Here is a 16,924-nt window from a genome sequence, read left to right on the forward strand (position 1 = left end):
GCATTGCTACTCAAGCCCTTTTCAGACATTAATTCTTATGAAATATAATTTTCTCTTTTTTTTCAATAGCTTCCATGTAATGTGTCAAAGTGACTCAAATAGATGAATAGGGCACATGTCTTTTGTAGACTTTCAGTGATTTATTCTATTTTGTAATAACAATTGATGGAATATGCATGTTTATCTTCCATTTAATTACCTATATATTTTAGTTTTGTACTCCTCAGTTGTAAAAACAGATTTCTTTGTGTTTTGTGTTTTTTTGTCTTTTAGAGGAGGGGACTGATGAGGAGAGTTTTCTTCTTTTAGATGAGGCTACCATCAACAGTTGATCCCAAGAGCTGGCCCTGGGCTGAAGTTCTTCAAAAAATTAGAGGACTTGTAAGATCAACATTAGAGGCACACACAGTTATTATTTCTAAATATTAAAAGGGATAGTTTACTTTGAAATAAATTTTCGATATGTTTTAGCTTACCTCAAGGGCATCCAAGATGTAGGTGTCTTTGTTTCCACAGTATTTTCAATTTTGTTTTGTTTTTTCGGTTAAACCGTTGTTGGCTATCAGTCATACACTGGAGGTTTAGGGGGTCCTCCCTCGGTTCACCTCAAAGAGCATGCACAGAGAAGTACAAATTAAACATGATTTAATGACTCGTAAATGTAAGTACACATTGATGGCCTAAGACAATAAACGAGCGGTTTGTGTGAGAAAACGAACAGTATTTATATAGTTTTTTACCTCGTGTAACTCAGCCATTGGCAACTGATCTGACGGCAGAGGTGTTTCAGTCTGTGTATGCGCCGGAAGTGACGTCACTCATTGTTTACACAGAGTTTCGGAAGTTTTACCTTTCACTGTGAAGATCTAAACATATTTATATATACAGGAAATCGCAATGGAAGAAGATTTCGATATATCTAAATGTTTAGTGAAAGGTTAAACTCCCGAAATCTCTGTGTAAACAATGAGTGACGTACACACGCAAGCGATCACTTCTGGCGCATGCACAGACTGAAGCGCCCCTGCCGTCAGATCAGTTGCCAATGGCTGAGTTACACGAGGTAAAAACGATATAAATACTGTTCGTTTTCTCACACAAACCGCTCGTTTCGTGCCTTAGGCCTTCACTGCGTACTTACATTTACGAGTCATTCAATCATGTTTAATTTGGACTTCTCTGTGCATGCTCTTTGACATGAACTGAGGGAGGACCCCCTAAACCTCCATTATATGACTGATTGACAACAATGTTTTGACCGAAAGACATCAAAATTGAAAATACTGTGGAAACAAAGACACCTACATCTTGGATGCCCTTGAGGTAAGATAAAACATATCAAAAATTAAATTCAAAGTGAACTATCCCTTTAATAGTTTCTTTGGGAAGATACCAGAATACTTGCTTGCAAGTAGAGCTAATGGCTCCCTTTGACTGTTGGCCTGTTAAATGTTCAGCCAGTTCATTCATAATTGAATGTTTTCCTACTTCAGTGATATTAACTGCAGTTCCACTAATATTGTTGATATTAAAGTAATAAAATAATTTTTCAAAGACTCCATTGTTGTTTTGTTTTTGTATTGTTTAAGTGTTTATTGCATAATCTATGCATACATCTAGCATGTATTCTGTTTTAGGTTTGTAGTGTAACAGTTTTATAGTTATGAGTAGTCAATTGCCTTTTATTTTCTTCAATTGTACTGTAATGTGCTAGAATTAGTCTGGCATATGGGTTAATTTGACCCAGCATTTGGGTACACTATATAACAAATATGTAGTTGAATCAACCCAGAATTTTATTTAATTTGACCCAGCATTTGAGTAGAAATGAACAACTCATCTGTTGGGTTAAAAATGACCGACCCATCTTGCTGGGTCAAATTAACTACTGTTGGGCTGGTGCAATATTGATCCAGCGGTTGGGTTAAAAAATAAACCAAGTTGGGTTATTTTTAACCCATCATTTTTTAGAGTGAGGTGAGGCTCTTCTGATGCAAATCCCTCTGCCAAGGCTAGACATATTATCATACTAGAGATAAGCTGCATTAATTCTGATTGATATTGATATCTCATGGAATAATCATAAATGTGTCTTGAGCATCAGATCCTCATATTAGAGTTATTTCTGAAGGATCATGTGACACTGAAGACTGGAATAATGATCACAGGATGTAAATTACATTTTTAAATATATTCACATAAAAAACAGCTGATTTACATTACACTATTACTGATTTTATGACTGACCACTGAAATTGGAGCTGAATGACGACTAGCCAACCTTGAATAGTAATTTATTTGAGAAATGGTTTCTGCTAAGCTGACGTGAGCTTATTAGCAGCGAGGTTTATGAGCATTATGTGTCTGTAAGTCTTCTGGAGTTTAATTACTCAGGTTTGTGTTTTATTATTTTGCGTGCGCAGGGTTTTAGACTAATTTTCACACCTGACAAACGGCCGTCGATTAATGAATGAACACACTAATCCGATTAGTCCGACAGAACAAGCGGCATGTTGTTTCTTATTGTGTCTGAACAGAATCTGGATCATTCATTCACTTCAGTCTTCAGTTACTCGTCAAACACTTGAAGTTTACCATCCGCTTGTGCTCAACAGAAGACACACACACACACACACACACAAGTTTACCATGCGCTTGTGCTCAACAGAAGAAGTCATACAGGGTTAGAACAACCTCACAGTGAATAAATTATGAATTGAATTATGAATTAACCTTGCAGGTGAACTATTGCTTTAAAATGCAAAATGAACACACACACACACACACTTGTCACGTAAGGCTGCGATGGCATTTGGTGTCCACCTCAGGTGTCAGTCCTCCTCCAGTCGTGTCTCTATAACTGGAGTTCAGGGCTGATGTTGGTCATTAATCAGCCGTAGATTCTCAAATTAGACGCTAGACGAGTTTATATATATTTTTAGTTTTGTTAAACTTAATATATAGATGTTGGTGAATATTGGAGTCTCTAATTTTGAATATTAGAAAATTCATGCCAAGATTAAAATAATAAAACCCTATAAGAAAAGACCATTGCACATTTAATACATGAAGAGTTCAGATGCAAAAGCCTCTAAATGCCATTTGAAATTTTCTTCTTGAATGATGATTTTTATCAAACGTGTATAATATTTAAGTTCAGTGATTTCACTTAAATAACAATTAATAGGTAATCATCATTGCCATTTAAGTGAAATCACTGAACTTAAATATACAAGTTTGATAAAAATCATCATTAAAGAAGAAAATTTCAAATGGCATTTAGAGGCTTTTGCATCTGAACTCTTCATATATTCTCCTTTCTACGTTTTAACACAAAATAAGACATTTAAGTATAAGCACTATTAGCAGTCAGAACTGTATATAGGAGAAAGACAGACTCCACTGAAGTGCCAAAGTGCTGAAAACAAGAACAAATCTGTCAATGGGGTAAAAAAAAAATCAAAAACTCAACTTCGAGTTAATGCATTTTGATTTAGGAAATGTTTGGATATTTGTGCTGGCGAACAAGAGAGAAGCAAGACACGTTTGTTCAGACTGAAGATCTGAATATCACATTTAAAGCAAAATCTGAAGGATTAAAGTTGGTTTTACAAAGTTGTAAATAAAAAACAAAGATTATTAAAGTTAGAAAATACTAAGTTTTTCTACTTCAAAATTGCATGTTTAATTCAATCTCGTTTCTCTGTAATTGTTTGTAAAATGTACTCGGAATACTTGATGTATAATGCATCATGAACGTATTGATATTTATACGAAATAATGCATTATGTCTTTTGGATGAACTCACGGATGTGAAATTCCTGGCCTTGTTTTCCAATGTTTTGTTGTTTGAATCTGAACTAGTGACCCGTCCTGCGTTCGGACTCTATGATTGCAGTGATATTGATCATTTTCCCGTTTATTAAACCTGAAGCTGCTTTGAAACTGTCTTTATTGTAGAAATAAAGTGGATAGACTTGGCTGTTGTGAATAACTGTGTGTTTCTCTGTGTCCCAGCTGTGCTTCAGGTGTCGATATCCCTCAATAAAGTGGAGCTGAGTGTCGGAGAGTCCAAGTTCTTCACATGCACAGGTAAGAGTGTTGAATATTGACAGTTTCTGAGGACTGAAACGTGGTAACTTGGTTGGTAAGATTTTTTAATGCTTCTGAACGTGTCTCTTCTGCTCGTCAAAGCTGCATTTATCTGATAAAAAATACTGTAAAATAGTGAAATATTATTATAATGTAAATCATCTGTTTTCTATGTGAATTTACAGTAAAGTGTAATTTATATCCCGTGTTCAAAGCTGAATTTATCATCATTTATCATCACATGACCCTTCAGAAATCACTCTAATATGAGGATCTGATGATCAAGAAACATTTATGATTATTATCAATGTTGAAAACTGTTCATATGTTTGTGGAAACTGCGATAAATTATCTTTTTTTTAGGATTCTTTGATGAATAGAAGGTTCTAAAGAACAGCATTTATCTGAAATAGAATCTCTTGTGACATTATAAATGTCTTTACTGTCGCTTTTGATCAATGTAATGCATCGCTGCTGAATAAAAGGAGGAATTTCTTAAAAAGAGACGCCAGATTTCTGAGCGACTGTGAAATGAGTATCGGCGACTATCTCGTGACTATCTTCAATAATAAATGAAGTAAACATGAAAAATTTAGCTCAAGGCAACACTTATGCAACACAATAAATGTCTGTGTCTTCTATAAGGAACACAATAAGATTATAAAATATAACTGCTGACAGAGTGAAAATGTTACAACAATATTTAAAATTATTAACAGTAATAACAGCCGAGAGAAGTACTAATATATATATATATATATATATATAGTCGCAATGTCATAAACACAACAAATCATTGTGACACATGACAATAGGATGATGCAATTAACATTCATGATGTCATAAACCCTGATGTGCATGACTGATATAAAAACTTGTACATTTTAGTGTTTTAATTTAAAATGGCATGAAACGTCTTGTTAGATTTATTATAGTTAAACTTGGTGTTAACAGGTAGCACATTTACAGTTCTTTTATAGTGTAGTGTCATTTTGTACTGTTTGAACTAGAATTATGATGGTATGAGTTCAAAATCTGTTGCTTTCCACATCAAAAAATTATTTAAATAACACGATTTATTGATAAGAATTTGACACCAATGATGACGCATCGCATACAGTATGTTAAGTAGTAAAAAAATCCCATAAAAAGGTAAAATCGAATTAAACTTAATGTAAAATATAATTTTTATAACCACCGCACCAAATATGAAGAATATCATAAATCCTCTAATCTGTGTGTTGGTTTTGTGTTTTGTTCAGCCATCGGTGAGCCGGTCAGCATAAACTGGTTCAGCCCTCAAGGCGAGCGCATCGTCTCAAACCAGAGAGTGATCGTCCACACGGAGGGCGTGCGGTCCAGGCTGACCATCTACAACGCCATCATCGAGGACGCTGGGATATACCGATGCCAGGCTGTGGACGCCAAAGCACAGAGTCAGGAGGCCACGGTGGTGCTGGAGATTTACCGTGAGTCCCCACGCCAAACCTCAAACCTACACCTGACCCGCCCCTAAACCTACACCTGACCCCGCCCCTAAACCTACACCTGACCCCACCCCTAAACCTACACCTGACCCGCCCCTAAACCTACACCTGACCCGCCCCTAAACCTACACCTGACCCGCCCCTAAACCTACACCTGACCCGCCCCTAAACCTACACCTGACCCGCCCCTAAACCTACACCTGACCCGCCCCTAAACCTACACCTGACCCGCCCCTAAACCTACACCTGACCCCGCCCCTAAACCTACACCTGACCCGCCCCTAAACCTACACCTGACCCGCCCCTAAACCTACACCTGACCCCGCCCCTAAACCTACACCTGACCCCACCCCTAAACCTACACCTGACCCGCCCCTAAACCTACACCTGACCCGCCCCTAAACCTACACCTGACTCCGCCCCTAAACCTACACCTGACCCCGCCCCTAAACCTACACCTGACCCCGCCCCTAAACCTACACCTGACCCGCCCCTAAACCTACACCTGACTCCGCCCCTAAACCTACACCTGACCCGCCCCTAAACCTACACCTGACCCCGCCCCTAAACCTACACCTGACCCCACCCCTAAACCTACACCTGACCCGCCCCTAAACCTACACCTGACCCGCCCCTAAACCTACACCTGACTCCGCCCCTAAACCTACACCTGACCCCGCCCCTAAACCTACACCTGACCCCGCCCCTAAACCTACACCTGACCCGCCCCTAAACCTACACCTGACTCCGCCCCTAAACCTACACCTGACCCGCCCCTAAACCTACACCTGACCACGCCCCTAATTCTACAACCTAAACCAAATATTAAACTAAACATTAATGTTTAATTAATGTTAATCAAACATTATTTATTAAATTTATTAAACATTATTTATTAAATTTATCCACATTAATTAATCAAACAACCTTTGATTGTAATAACGCATTAGTAAATGTTGAAATTACTATGAACTAAGATAAATACATTAAGTTAAAAAAGTGTTCCCACCATCTTCCACGAATGCTGTGGCGTCGAGCGTCTCCGCCTCCCTGCAAGCAAGTTATATGCAGATTTTATTTATATTACAGAGGCAAATTAGCACTGAATTTAAATGAAGCTTGACACATTGACACGGCGCTCCGAAAGAAACAGTGTGATCGTCCCTGATCCGAAGCACACACACACACACCTTTCCTCTTCTTCGGCCGAGACCTGTGAGGTTAAACGTCGTCAGATTGATCAGAGATGGCAAATTATCATTTATGAATTCATTTTCGACAGAATGGCATTACTTACGGTTGCAGTACTTGCATGTTGAGGAGAAAGTAGTTTCATTCTCTGACTCACTCAGTGTGTGTGCGGACCGTCTAAATGATTAGTGCAAAAAAAACGTTAAATTGGCAGGTTGAAGCTTTTAGCTTCCAGGACTCAATAGTTTTTACAGTTCATGACTGATGAAATGAGCGCTGAATGGGGGAATAACCAGTCTCTGGATCTGCCAAAACAGTGCGGGTTCGTGACATCAAACCTTTAAAAGTCATCTTTAAATAGTCTGAGTTTAGTTTTAAAAGGGCAGAATTTGAATTATGAATCACTTTCTATTGAAAACGTGTGAACAGTTCGTAACAAAACTAAAAACTAAAATAAAAATAAGACATTCCCTGATTTCCTAGGTTGTCTATGAAAGCCTGAAATGTATTATTATGTAAAGGAGTCTGGATGGTTTTGCCGGGAAAAATAAAAGGTGAATCGAACGGCTGTTTTCTCACCACTGCCATTTTTGATGTTTATATTGTTATTGAGAGGAAAGCACCGCACATATTCACATATTCATCTAAACGTCACTCTCAGCAGCGTCTGGATGTTCACCAACAGTATATCTCTGCAAAGATCTTTCTTTTACCTTTAGTCAAAGAACGAACTGTGATTGTATTGAGGGGTTACTGTGAGCTCCTGCAGTTCACTTAACGGCCACCGGTGTCGCTAATAACATGGATTTCTCAATTCCACACATGTGACCCTCCACCACAAAACCAGTTACATGGCGCAATTTTATTAAATTGAGATTTTACATCATTTAAGCTGAATAAATAAGCTTCCAATTGATTGTATGGTTTGTTAGGATGGCCAAGATACAACTATTAGAAAATCTGGAAATCTGAGGGTGCAAAAAAATCGAAACATTGAGAAAATTGCCTTCAAAGTTTGTGATTGTGCTGCATTCACTAACAAAAATAAATGTTATATATATATTTACAGTAGTAAATGTATAAATATGGAACATGATCTTTACTTATTATCCTAATGATTTTTGGCGTAAGACAAAAATTGATATTTTTGACCCATACAATTTATCGTTAACAAATACCCGTGCGACTCGTGACATATAGTTACTTTAATCAAGTGTTAAATATATAAAGAGCAAACACTCCCAGCTAACAAAATATGTTCAAAGAATATTTTGCTAATGTTCTCATTATGTCATGGAAACATTATTTTAATATTTTCTCTGAAAATTCAAAAACGCCCAGTTTAAAAAAAAAAAAAAAAAAATTACAGTCTTTATTTGACAGTGTCCTTGTTACATGTTACATGTACTTACCATAGCCATAACAGTAAATTATGCATAATTACATGAAACTTAACCCTAAACCAAACCCGAATCCTGCGCTAATCAAGTACATGAAGTTAATTAATATTACTCAGTACTTGTAACAATGACACGTTAAAAAAAAGGGTAACTTTTTTTTTTTTTGGTTTTGCAAACTTGATAAGGAAACATTTCATTAACATAATCATCATAAACATTATGGGAACGTTACTTATGAATGTTCGCTGAACGATCTAAAACAAAACGGGTAGTTATGTTTTAAAAAAAATGTTTGACAAATATCCAACTAAATCATTTCAGAAGAAAAAAAAACGCTCCATTATTCATGTTGAACACTAGATGATCGATTCACGAGAAGTTGAAAAGAGAGACTGAAATTTTCCTCACTGATGATTTATGATGAAAGGAAAACAAAATTAAAAAGCAAATCACTCTTAACACATTTTGTTTTTCATTAAATCTTCTTTCATCAAGACTCATTGCGCTTCTCAGAGTGAAAAATTGAGTGTGTTCTGTCAGATGACCTTCAGTCTGTTTGGATGGTATCCTCCACTGTGTCCTCGAAGCCAAATCTTCAGTGTTTTCAGGCGGTCAATGAGGGCAAACGCTGGAAACATCAGTGTAATAGTTGCGCCGCTCTGCCCAGACCTCACAAATTATGAGATTCAGAATAGAAAAATGATGTCAGCCTACAGCGAGAGAGATTATGTCTGTTTACAAGCACACTTTAGGAATAACTGAGCGAATGAATGTGAAGTGTCACACAGGGAACTGTGGGAATGTCAATTTACGGGTTTTCACTATAAATTATACAATGAGTTGTTCTTTTTCACTTTGAAAAAACTGTTAAATTTACAGGTATAATTTAATTCAATTTAAATAAACTGTGGCGTGTTCCTTTAATGTAATGATGCTCCTCGGCTCAACAGCGCCCCACAGTCTTCCCATGTTAATCTGTGGTGGAAAATGGAACTGCAGCGCACTCTCATTGAGATCCATTGGGACAGATTTCAGGATGCCCCCTCATGTTCACATTACCTCTTGTAAAACTCACTCACAAATTAATTAGTTTAAACATGCTCGCCAAAAAGAATCTCTTTCATAAAAATAAATCCAGCGATGATGAATGATAAAAACGGACAATAGCCAATCAGAATCCATCCTGCTTTAAAGAGCTTGAGCATTTACAGTCACAGACGGCACGTGTGAGATTGCTGTTGTGTGTGTGTGTGTGTTCACAGAGAAGTTGACGTTTCGCGAGGTGAAGACGCCGCAGGAGTTTCGTCAGGCCGAGGTCGCCGAGGTCGTCTGTGATGTCATCAGTTCGCCCGTGCCAGCCGTGTCCTGGTTCTACAAGAACAGAGAAATCACGTCCGAACCCAACAGTAAGAACGAGCCGCTTCATGTCCCCGCTGCCATCTCTATTCCAAGGAGACCATTTAGGAAATATTTTAGGGGATTTTATGGTACTAACTTATTTTTATGTAATAGATCCTCTTATTATGAATCTATATGGAGCATAGACCTGAAAATAAAATGTACAACTTATTATTGTAAATATATAATATGTGTGTGTGTGTGTGTGTGTCTACTGTATATATATATATATATATATATATATATATATATATATAGGCTATATATATTTATTTGTGTGTCTTTGTACGTATGTAATGATGTGATGTAATTTTGCCAGGTCTCCCTTGCAAAAGAGATTTTTAATCTCAATGGGTTTTTACCTGGTTAAATAAAGGATAAATAAAAAAATACACACACAAACACACACACACATATTTACAAACTTGTATGATAGATGTGAAAATCGATTAAATTTATCACATCTAACATACAAATTTGTAAATATATAATATCTGTGTTTATGTGTGTGTGTGTGTGTGTGTGTATATATATATATATATATATATATATATATATATATATATATATATATATACTGTATATACTGTATACACACACACACACACACACACACACATATTTACAAACTTACATAAAATACATAAACACATATATTATATATTTACAGATTTGTAAATATATAATATGTGTGTTTATGTGTATATATATATATATATATATATATATATATATATATGCAAACAAACACACACATATTATATATTTACAAACTTTTATGTTAGATGTGACAATCCATTTGATCACACCTAACATACAAATTTGCAAATATATAATGTGTGTGTGTGTGTGTATGTATATATATATATATATATATATATATATATATATATATATATATATATATATATATATACACACACACACATGTATATTTACAAACTTTTATGTTAGATGCGATTAATTGATTTGACAAATGATTTGAAGAATACATCTGAAGTGTCGTTTATGTTTAATCAGTTGGCAGACGCTTTTATCCAACGCTTTTATCCAACAAATAAAGAGAACAGTCATATTTATTGTAAAGAAAGATGCACAAACACACTTTGCTATCTAAACATTTTAAGAAAAGGTGTGTGTTGGGTTTGAAATGCTAAAACGATAAAGCACATTCAGAGTCCGGATCCAGGAAAGTTCTCTGCCGAAAACTTCATCATTTTAGGTGTCAAAGACTTCATTGGAATTCAACGGCAGAGCTTTGACGAGCTATTTGCACTTGAAGATTAAAAGATGGAGATTTGATTATTTTTATTCTAATTAGGGAGCCGGTTGTAAATGTCTCTCCTGGATGAGAAGAGAAAAGGTGTGTGTTTATCAGCGAGGGATGGCTGTACTCCTGAAGGTGTTTCATTTATAGCAGATGTCCTTGAAATGGAAGTTTTGAGGATTGATGATAATATTTTCCTATTATTGTGCTCAGATGAAAAAGAAGTGTGTTGATTAAATCCTCTGATTTTTCATTTTCGCCGCACAGAGGACTACAGTATTTTGACTTTAAACATAACAGAATGATTTCTCTTACAAACCCTGTGTCTGGTTTTCAGTTTAGTGATCAATCATTTTAGTGTTTCACCCTCAGGTGCTCTTCGTTTCGGAGTCACACTTGTTATCTTCCCGGTCAAAAGTGACCGGACACCTAAAAATGAAACTTTCTCCATCCCAGTAAAACCAAAGCAATTTATTTTTGTTCTATAATATTTATTCTTTTTAATTTTGTATTTTGAGAAAATTTAATTGAATTTATTAATATGTATGCAATATTTATGGTTTATTTTTGCCATGGAAAAAAAATATATTTTTCTATATATATATATATATATATATATATATATATATATATATATTTTTTTTTTTTTCAAAAAAATATGAATGCAGTATTTTAGTTTAATATATAGAGTCTAATCTAAAAAATATTTTTTGAAGAAAATTAGCACCATCTGGTTACAGTATAGAGAAAAAGCGTAGAATCATGGTGTAACCACTAGATGGCATGTACAGCTCTCTATGGAGAGGCATGTGAATTCCCCAGCTGTTTATGAACACATTTTGTTGTTGGTGGTGGATTTGAATATATAGTTGAAACAATCTCAAAAACTATTTCTTATCAAAAAAATTGACAAAAAACAAAAATTCACATTTTTTTTTTCTTTTTTTCTTTTTTTTTTTTACAATTTCCCATTCATTTCCTATGGGGGTCTTTTTTGACCAAAGACAAGTGTGACTATTTTTTTAAAGACCACTTAGCATGCTCATATCATGACCTCAATTTTTTGTGTGTTCACATACATAATGTCATAAAAGTCACCAAGTTTCGTAACATTCCGATGAAGCTGTGATTTTTAATAATTCAAAACATACCTTTTGTAATCAAAATTTATTGGTGTGTATGTGTATAAAAGTGTGTTTGTGTGTGTGTGTGTGTGTGTGTGTGTGTCTGTTTTGCACTCTAGATGTTGTAGAGTGTCACCCCTTTCCTGCGGTGTACTTTTTTTTTAGACTTGTGGCCGATTTGTCGATTCAGAGAATTTTTTTTTTTTTTTTTGTTGTCAATTTCCCATTCATTTCCTATGGGGTCATTTTTGACAGAAGAGCAAAAGTGTGACTCGTTTTTTTACGCCCACTTAAATTGCTCGAATCATGACCTCAATTTTTTGGTGTGTTCACATACCCAATGCCATAAAAGTCACCAAGTTTCGTAATTTTCTGAAGAAGCTGTGATTTTTAAATATTCAAAACAGATTTCTTTAATCACAATTTATTGGTGTTTTTGTGTATAAAAGTGTGTGTGCGTAGGGGTGGGTATGTCTGTTTTGCACTCTGGATGTTTTAGAGTGTCACCCCTTCAATGCTGAGCACTTTTTTCTGCATCGTGGCCGATTTGTAGATTGTACACACAAAAATTCTCAAAGTTTTTGTGTTTTTGTCAATTTCCCATTCATTTCCTATGGTCGGCCATTTTTGACCGAAGAGCACAAGTGTGACTATTTGTTTTTATGACCACTTAGCATGCTCAGATCATGACCTCAATTTTTTTGTGTGTGTTCACATACCCAATGCCATAAAAGTCACCAAGTTTCGTAACATTGCGATGAAGCTGTGATTTTTAAAATTTCAAAACAGAAACTTTTTCGGTCAGAAATGACCGAAGAGCACCTGAAGGTTAATGTTTAATGTAATATTAACCCATAAAGCTAAGTGCTTTCTTACATCATTTTGTAATTATGTAATGTAAATTATGTTGTTTTTAATTATGTTAAAATAATTATGTTATGTAAATTTGATTAACTATTACTCAATTCTAATTTGTTCAATTTAATAAATAATATTGCTTGTAATCTGTTGCCACAATTTTATTGATTAGATAAAGCATATTATTTTTTACAGTGCAGGTCAGGTGTACCCATGCAACATCTTTTCAAGCGTCTATTAACCCTATATATTCTCGTAACTTGAGCATTTAAACCTAAGTTTATTGTTTGTGAATAGCACTCATGCAGCGCTTTGATGTGTGTGTGTTTGAAGGCAGATTTCAAGTCCTTCCCAACAACAACCTGCAGATCCTGCGAGTGAGCAAAGCGGACGAGGGTGTGTATCGCTGCGAGGCGCGCGTGGAGGCCCGAGGAGAGATCGATTTCAGGGACATCGTGGTGCTGGTGAACGGTGAGCGCTGGAAACACGTGCACTTCCACAGCTGGATAACTGGAGCGCTCGACTGTGTCCCGCTATCGACTCAATCATCCATTTACTTCTGTAAGACGAGCTCCTACAATAACGGCTGTCAGTTCACATTCAATGAGGATGACGGTAAACTGACCGTTTAAAGACCATCTGAAGGGATGTTTTTGGTCCAGAACAAGTAAAGCTGTGTTGACTTTATGCACTGTAAAAATTTATTTTTTGGTTAAGTAAATACTAGTGAAAAAACCCAATGTAATTTACTTGAAAAGGTTAGTTCAGGCAAGAATTTAAAAACTAAGTAAATTCCATATCAGTACTTATTTCAAGCGAGTATAAATGAAAGTGTAATATCAACTCAATAAAATTAAGTAAAAATTACTCAACTTTTCTGATACTGGGGTTCCCATCATGCACTGGACCTTGAATAATTAATGAGGTTCATTTTTCACTGTTTTACAGCTGTATTTACACTGTTTTATCATTGATTTTTGTTGTCAGTATTAGTAAATTGCCATTTTGTGACATTTCGAGTAAATTTTTTGCTTAAAACGACACATTCAAACACAAAAACGATCCATCAAATGTTACCACCATTGTGTATTGTCTACCAAGTATTAAGGTGTTTGCATTCACATAAGGCTTAAAGTCTGACATGATGTATATATAAATGACTTAGATGATCTAAGTAAAGAACATACTATAAATGACTAATAAAATTCAAGATAATTGTTTTAGTGAAGTGTAATGCAAAGGCAAAGGAAATCGGTATTAATCAACCTTTTACAAGCCGAGTTAAAATTACTTATTTTTTGTAAAGTTTACTTAATTCCACATTCCAAGTAAATTTAACTTAAAGATTTCTAATTAAAGCTACTGATAAATATGTTTAGGTTTTTACTTGGCAAATCTTTGTAAATTTACTAGCATTTTCTGAGTGAGATCGTTTAGCAAGGTTTTTTCAAGTAAATCCAAATTTTTTACAGTGTGGATTGACTTTAAATTCCCATAATCGATCGTTGTTTAAGTTAACAATCAATTAGTCGTTAGCCTAAACCTCTTTAATTTGAGTGCAAACAATGCTTTTCCAGTCCAAATATCAAACATTTCTTAAATCAAGATGCATGATATTAAGTAAGGATATTAGGTCTTGTTTTCTGGGGAAATAAATGAAAATGAAGTTAGTTTTTGCTTAAAACAAGCAAATTGATCTGCCAATGGTGAGAAAAATAATCTTGTTTCTGTTTGAACTAACCTGATTTTTCTCACCGCATTGGCAGATCATTTTGCCTTTTTTAAGCGTCAACTCACTTAATTTTGCTTTATAAAACAGGACATAATATCTGATCTCATTTTACACACAAGTGCTTTTTTTAAAAGATTTTTTAGACAAAAATACCAAGTAAAAAAAACTTTTTTGCAGTTTACTTACTGTAACAATCACTTGCTTTACCAACACAACAGTGAATATCTAGAATATGACCATCACTATTAAAAATTATTATTATTATAAATGCATTTTACATGAAAATGTGATCTATAAAATCATCGTACATAACAGATATACTTGTCATGAATCGATATGCACATAAACGATATACTTTTGTGTCACTTTTTGTTGTTATAATGGGATAATTTTATATAGTTATAAAATGTTTTGCACATTAAAGAAAAACATATTTATTTTAAGATTTTTTTAACTAGGGAACCAAAAATGGTTTATTAAATAATAAAAAAATATATATATTTCTTGCTATTATTTTTGAGTGTAGACATTAGTACGTGATTATGATGACATATGATGCATAAGTTTTGTTGAATTTAATGATATGTTTTTCTATTTTAAAGAAAGTCCATTAACACAATCACTCTTTTTTTTGTATTGTTAAAAGAGCTGACGTTTTATTGTATGCAATGAAATGACATTGGTCAGATAAATTGTTTTATTTCTAAATTAGAATTTGTCCTTCTAAATTTGAATCTATGAATGTTTTGATGGGAAATGAAACATTGATTTGGTCATTTTTGTTGTGTTTTTAAAAAATGCTGGGTTGTTTTAACCCAATTTTGGGTCAAATATGGACAAACCCTAAATGTTGGGTTAAAAATGTAATGTAAAAAATTAACCCAACGGCTGGGTTAGTCCATATTTGACCCAAAGTTGGGTTAAAATAACCCAGCATTTTTTAGAGTGTACACTCTAAAAAATGCTGGGTTGTTTCAACCCAAATTTGGGTCAAATATGGACTAACCCAAATGTTGGATTAAAAATGTAATTAAAAAATGTACAGCTGAAAGTGAAAGTTGAAGTTGGGGTAACATTATTAACTGCATTTTTAAACCAACATTTGGGTTTGTCCATATTTGACCCAAATTTGGGTTGAAACAACCCAGCATTTTTAGAGTGTATGGTGGTGTGTTGCTTTTAGACTGCTAAACTACACTCTAAAAAATGCTGGGTTGTTTTAACCCAATTTTGGGTCAAATATGGACAAACCCGAAATGTTGGGTTAAAAATGTAATGTAAAAATGTAACCCAACGGCTGGGTTAGTCCATATTTGACCCAAAGTTGGGTTAAAACAACCCAGCATTTTTTAGAGTGTAGCTTAGCAAGACTTCTTTGGTCAACTAGCTTTAGGTTTTGCAGGTGTAAACCAGTCTGACGAGACCAGTTCAGATCGTAATGCTGGTCTTTCACATTCAAATTAAAATGGGCGTTTCACATTACAAATCCACACGTAGTTTATCACCTCAGCGTTTTTACACTCAATTTTCTGCTGACTAGATTTGAGACTAAATGTTTCAATGAACACTCTCTTCAAGCTTCTGTGAGTCACGAGCAATCGACGACCTTATCTTGGCGAGCGCTTCACGAAACACCGCCTGTCTTTTGAACTCGTTGGTTTACCTTGTTCCGCGAAATGAGCCATCATCGGGATTTGATAGCGCTGAGCTATGCCTGAACGGACACAATAGTATTTGCACAACTCATACTTCTTTAAACTGATGTAATAGCATGCAAAGAAAAAAAAGCACATTGCATTCAATTTAGCATCACCACTTATAGCTCTCAGGAAGATCCAATAAGCTCGCTCAATGAGGCGCATCCTATTATCCCGAAGACATGGCAAGCGCCGTCTGCCACGAAAACAGAACAACCTGCTGCTTGAATCACTTAGCAAAGGCTGACGCCTGAGTCTCGTGTCCAAGAACAGAGATTGAATCCAGCAGTTTCCCGTAGATTGATTCGCAGAGCTGAGTGGATCGCAACGGCGTGTTGAAACACCATCCGCTGTCGTAATGAAATGCCCCTTTCTGCCTTGACCTTCCTTATTGAATTAGCGTGGGCGTTTTGCATATGCCCACCATCTGTTTGAGGCTAGTTTGGATGATTGAAGACTCTTTGAGGGAAATATGATTGGTGATTGTGTTATTAAACCAATATGTTATGTTGAAGACGAAAATACAGCACTGCACTGATGCACTGAAAAATCAAGCTTGATGAGAATTTTTGACTAATAAATGCTATTGGTCCTTAAAACTAGACAAAAATACGTAATTTTTTGTGAAGATTGCATTAAAAAATTTAACCGTATATTTTCATAACCTTAACCTTAAGA

At 35.2% G+C, this 16,924-nt stretch overlaps 1 protein-coding gene and 1 long non-coding RNA gene across 3 annotated transcripts in view; both read left to right on the plus strand.

Annotated features, from left to right (window-relative positions):
- The window catches only part of LOC120494505 (uncharacterized), a 1,808-nt gene extending 1,194 nt beyond the window's left edge, over positions 1-614 (plus strand). Inside the window, exon 3 of the long non-coding RNA XR_005625862.2 lies at positions 274-614. This is a non-coding gene — a long non-coding RNA (uncharacterized LOC120494505). The remainder of the gene's footprint in view (positions 1-273) is intronic.
- ncam2a (neural cell adhesion molecule 2a) overlaps positions 1-16,924 on the plus strand; it is a 226,363-nt gene that overhangs the window by 165,740 nt on the left and 43,699 nt on the right. For both annotated transcript variants that reach the window (XM_039648374.2, XM_039648376.2), the window contains exons 2-5: positions 4,018-4,092; positions 5,355-5,561; positions 9,433-9,576; positions 13,151-13,288. In XM_039648374.2, the coding sequence (XP_039504308.2) occupies positions 4,018-4,092; positions 5,355-5,561; positions 9,433-9,576; positions 13,151-13,288 (564 nt within the window). The remainder of the gene's footprint in view (positions 1-4,017; positions 4,093-5,354; positions 5,562-9,432; positions 9,577-13,150; positions 13,289-16,924) is intronic.

The sequence above is a fragment of the Pimephales promelas genome, chromosome 6, assembly GCF_988280905.1.
Source record: "Pimephales promelas chromosome 6, fPimPro1.hap1.1, whole genome shotgun sequence".
Lineage (NCBI taxonomy): Eukaryota > Metazoa > Chordata > Actinopteri > Cypriniformes > Leuciscidae > Pimephales > Pimephales promelas.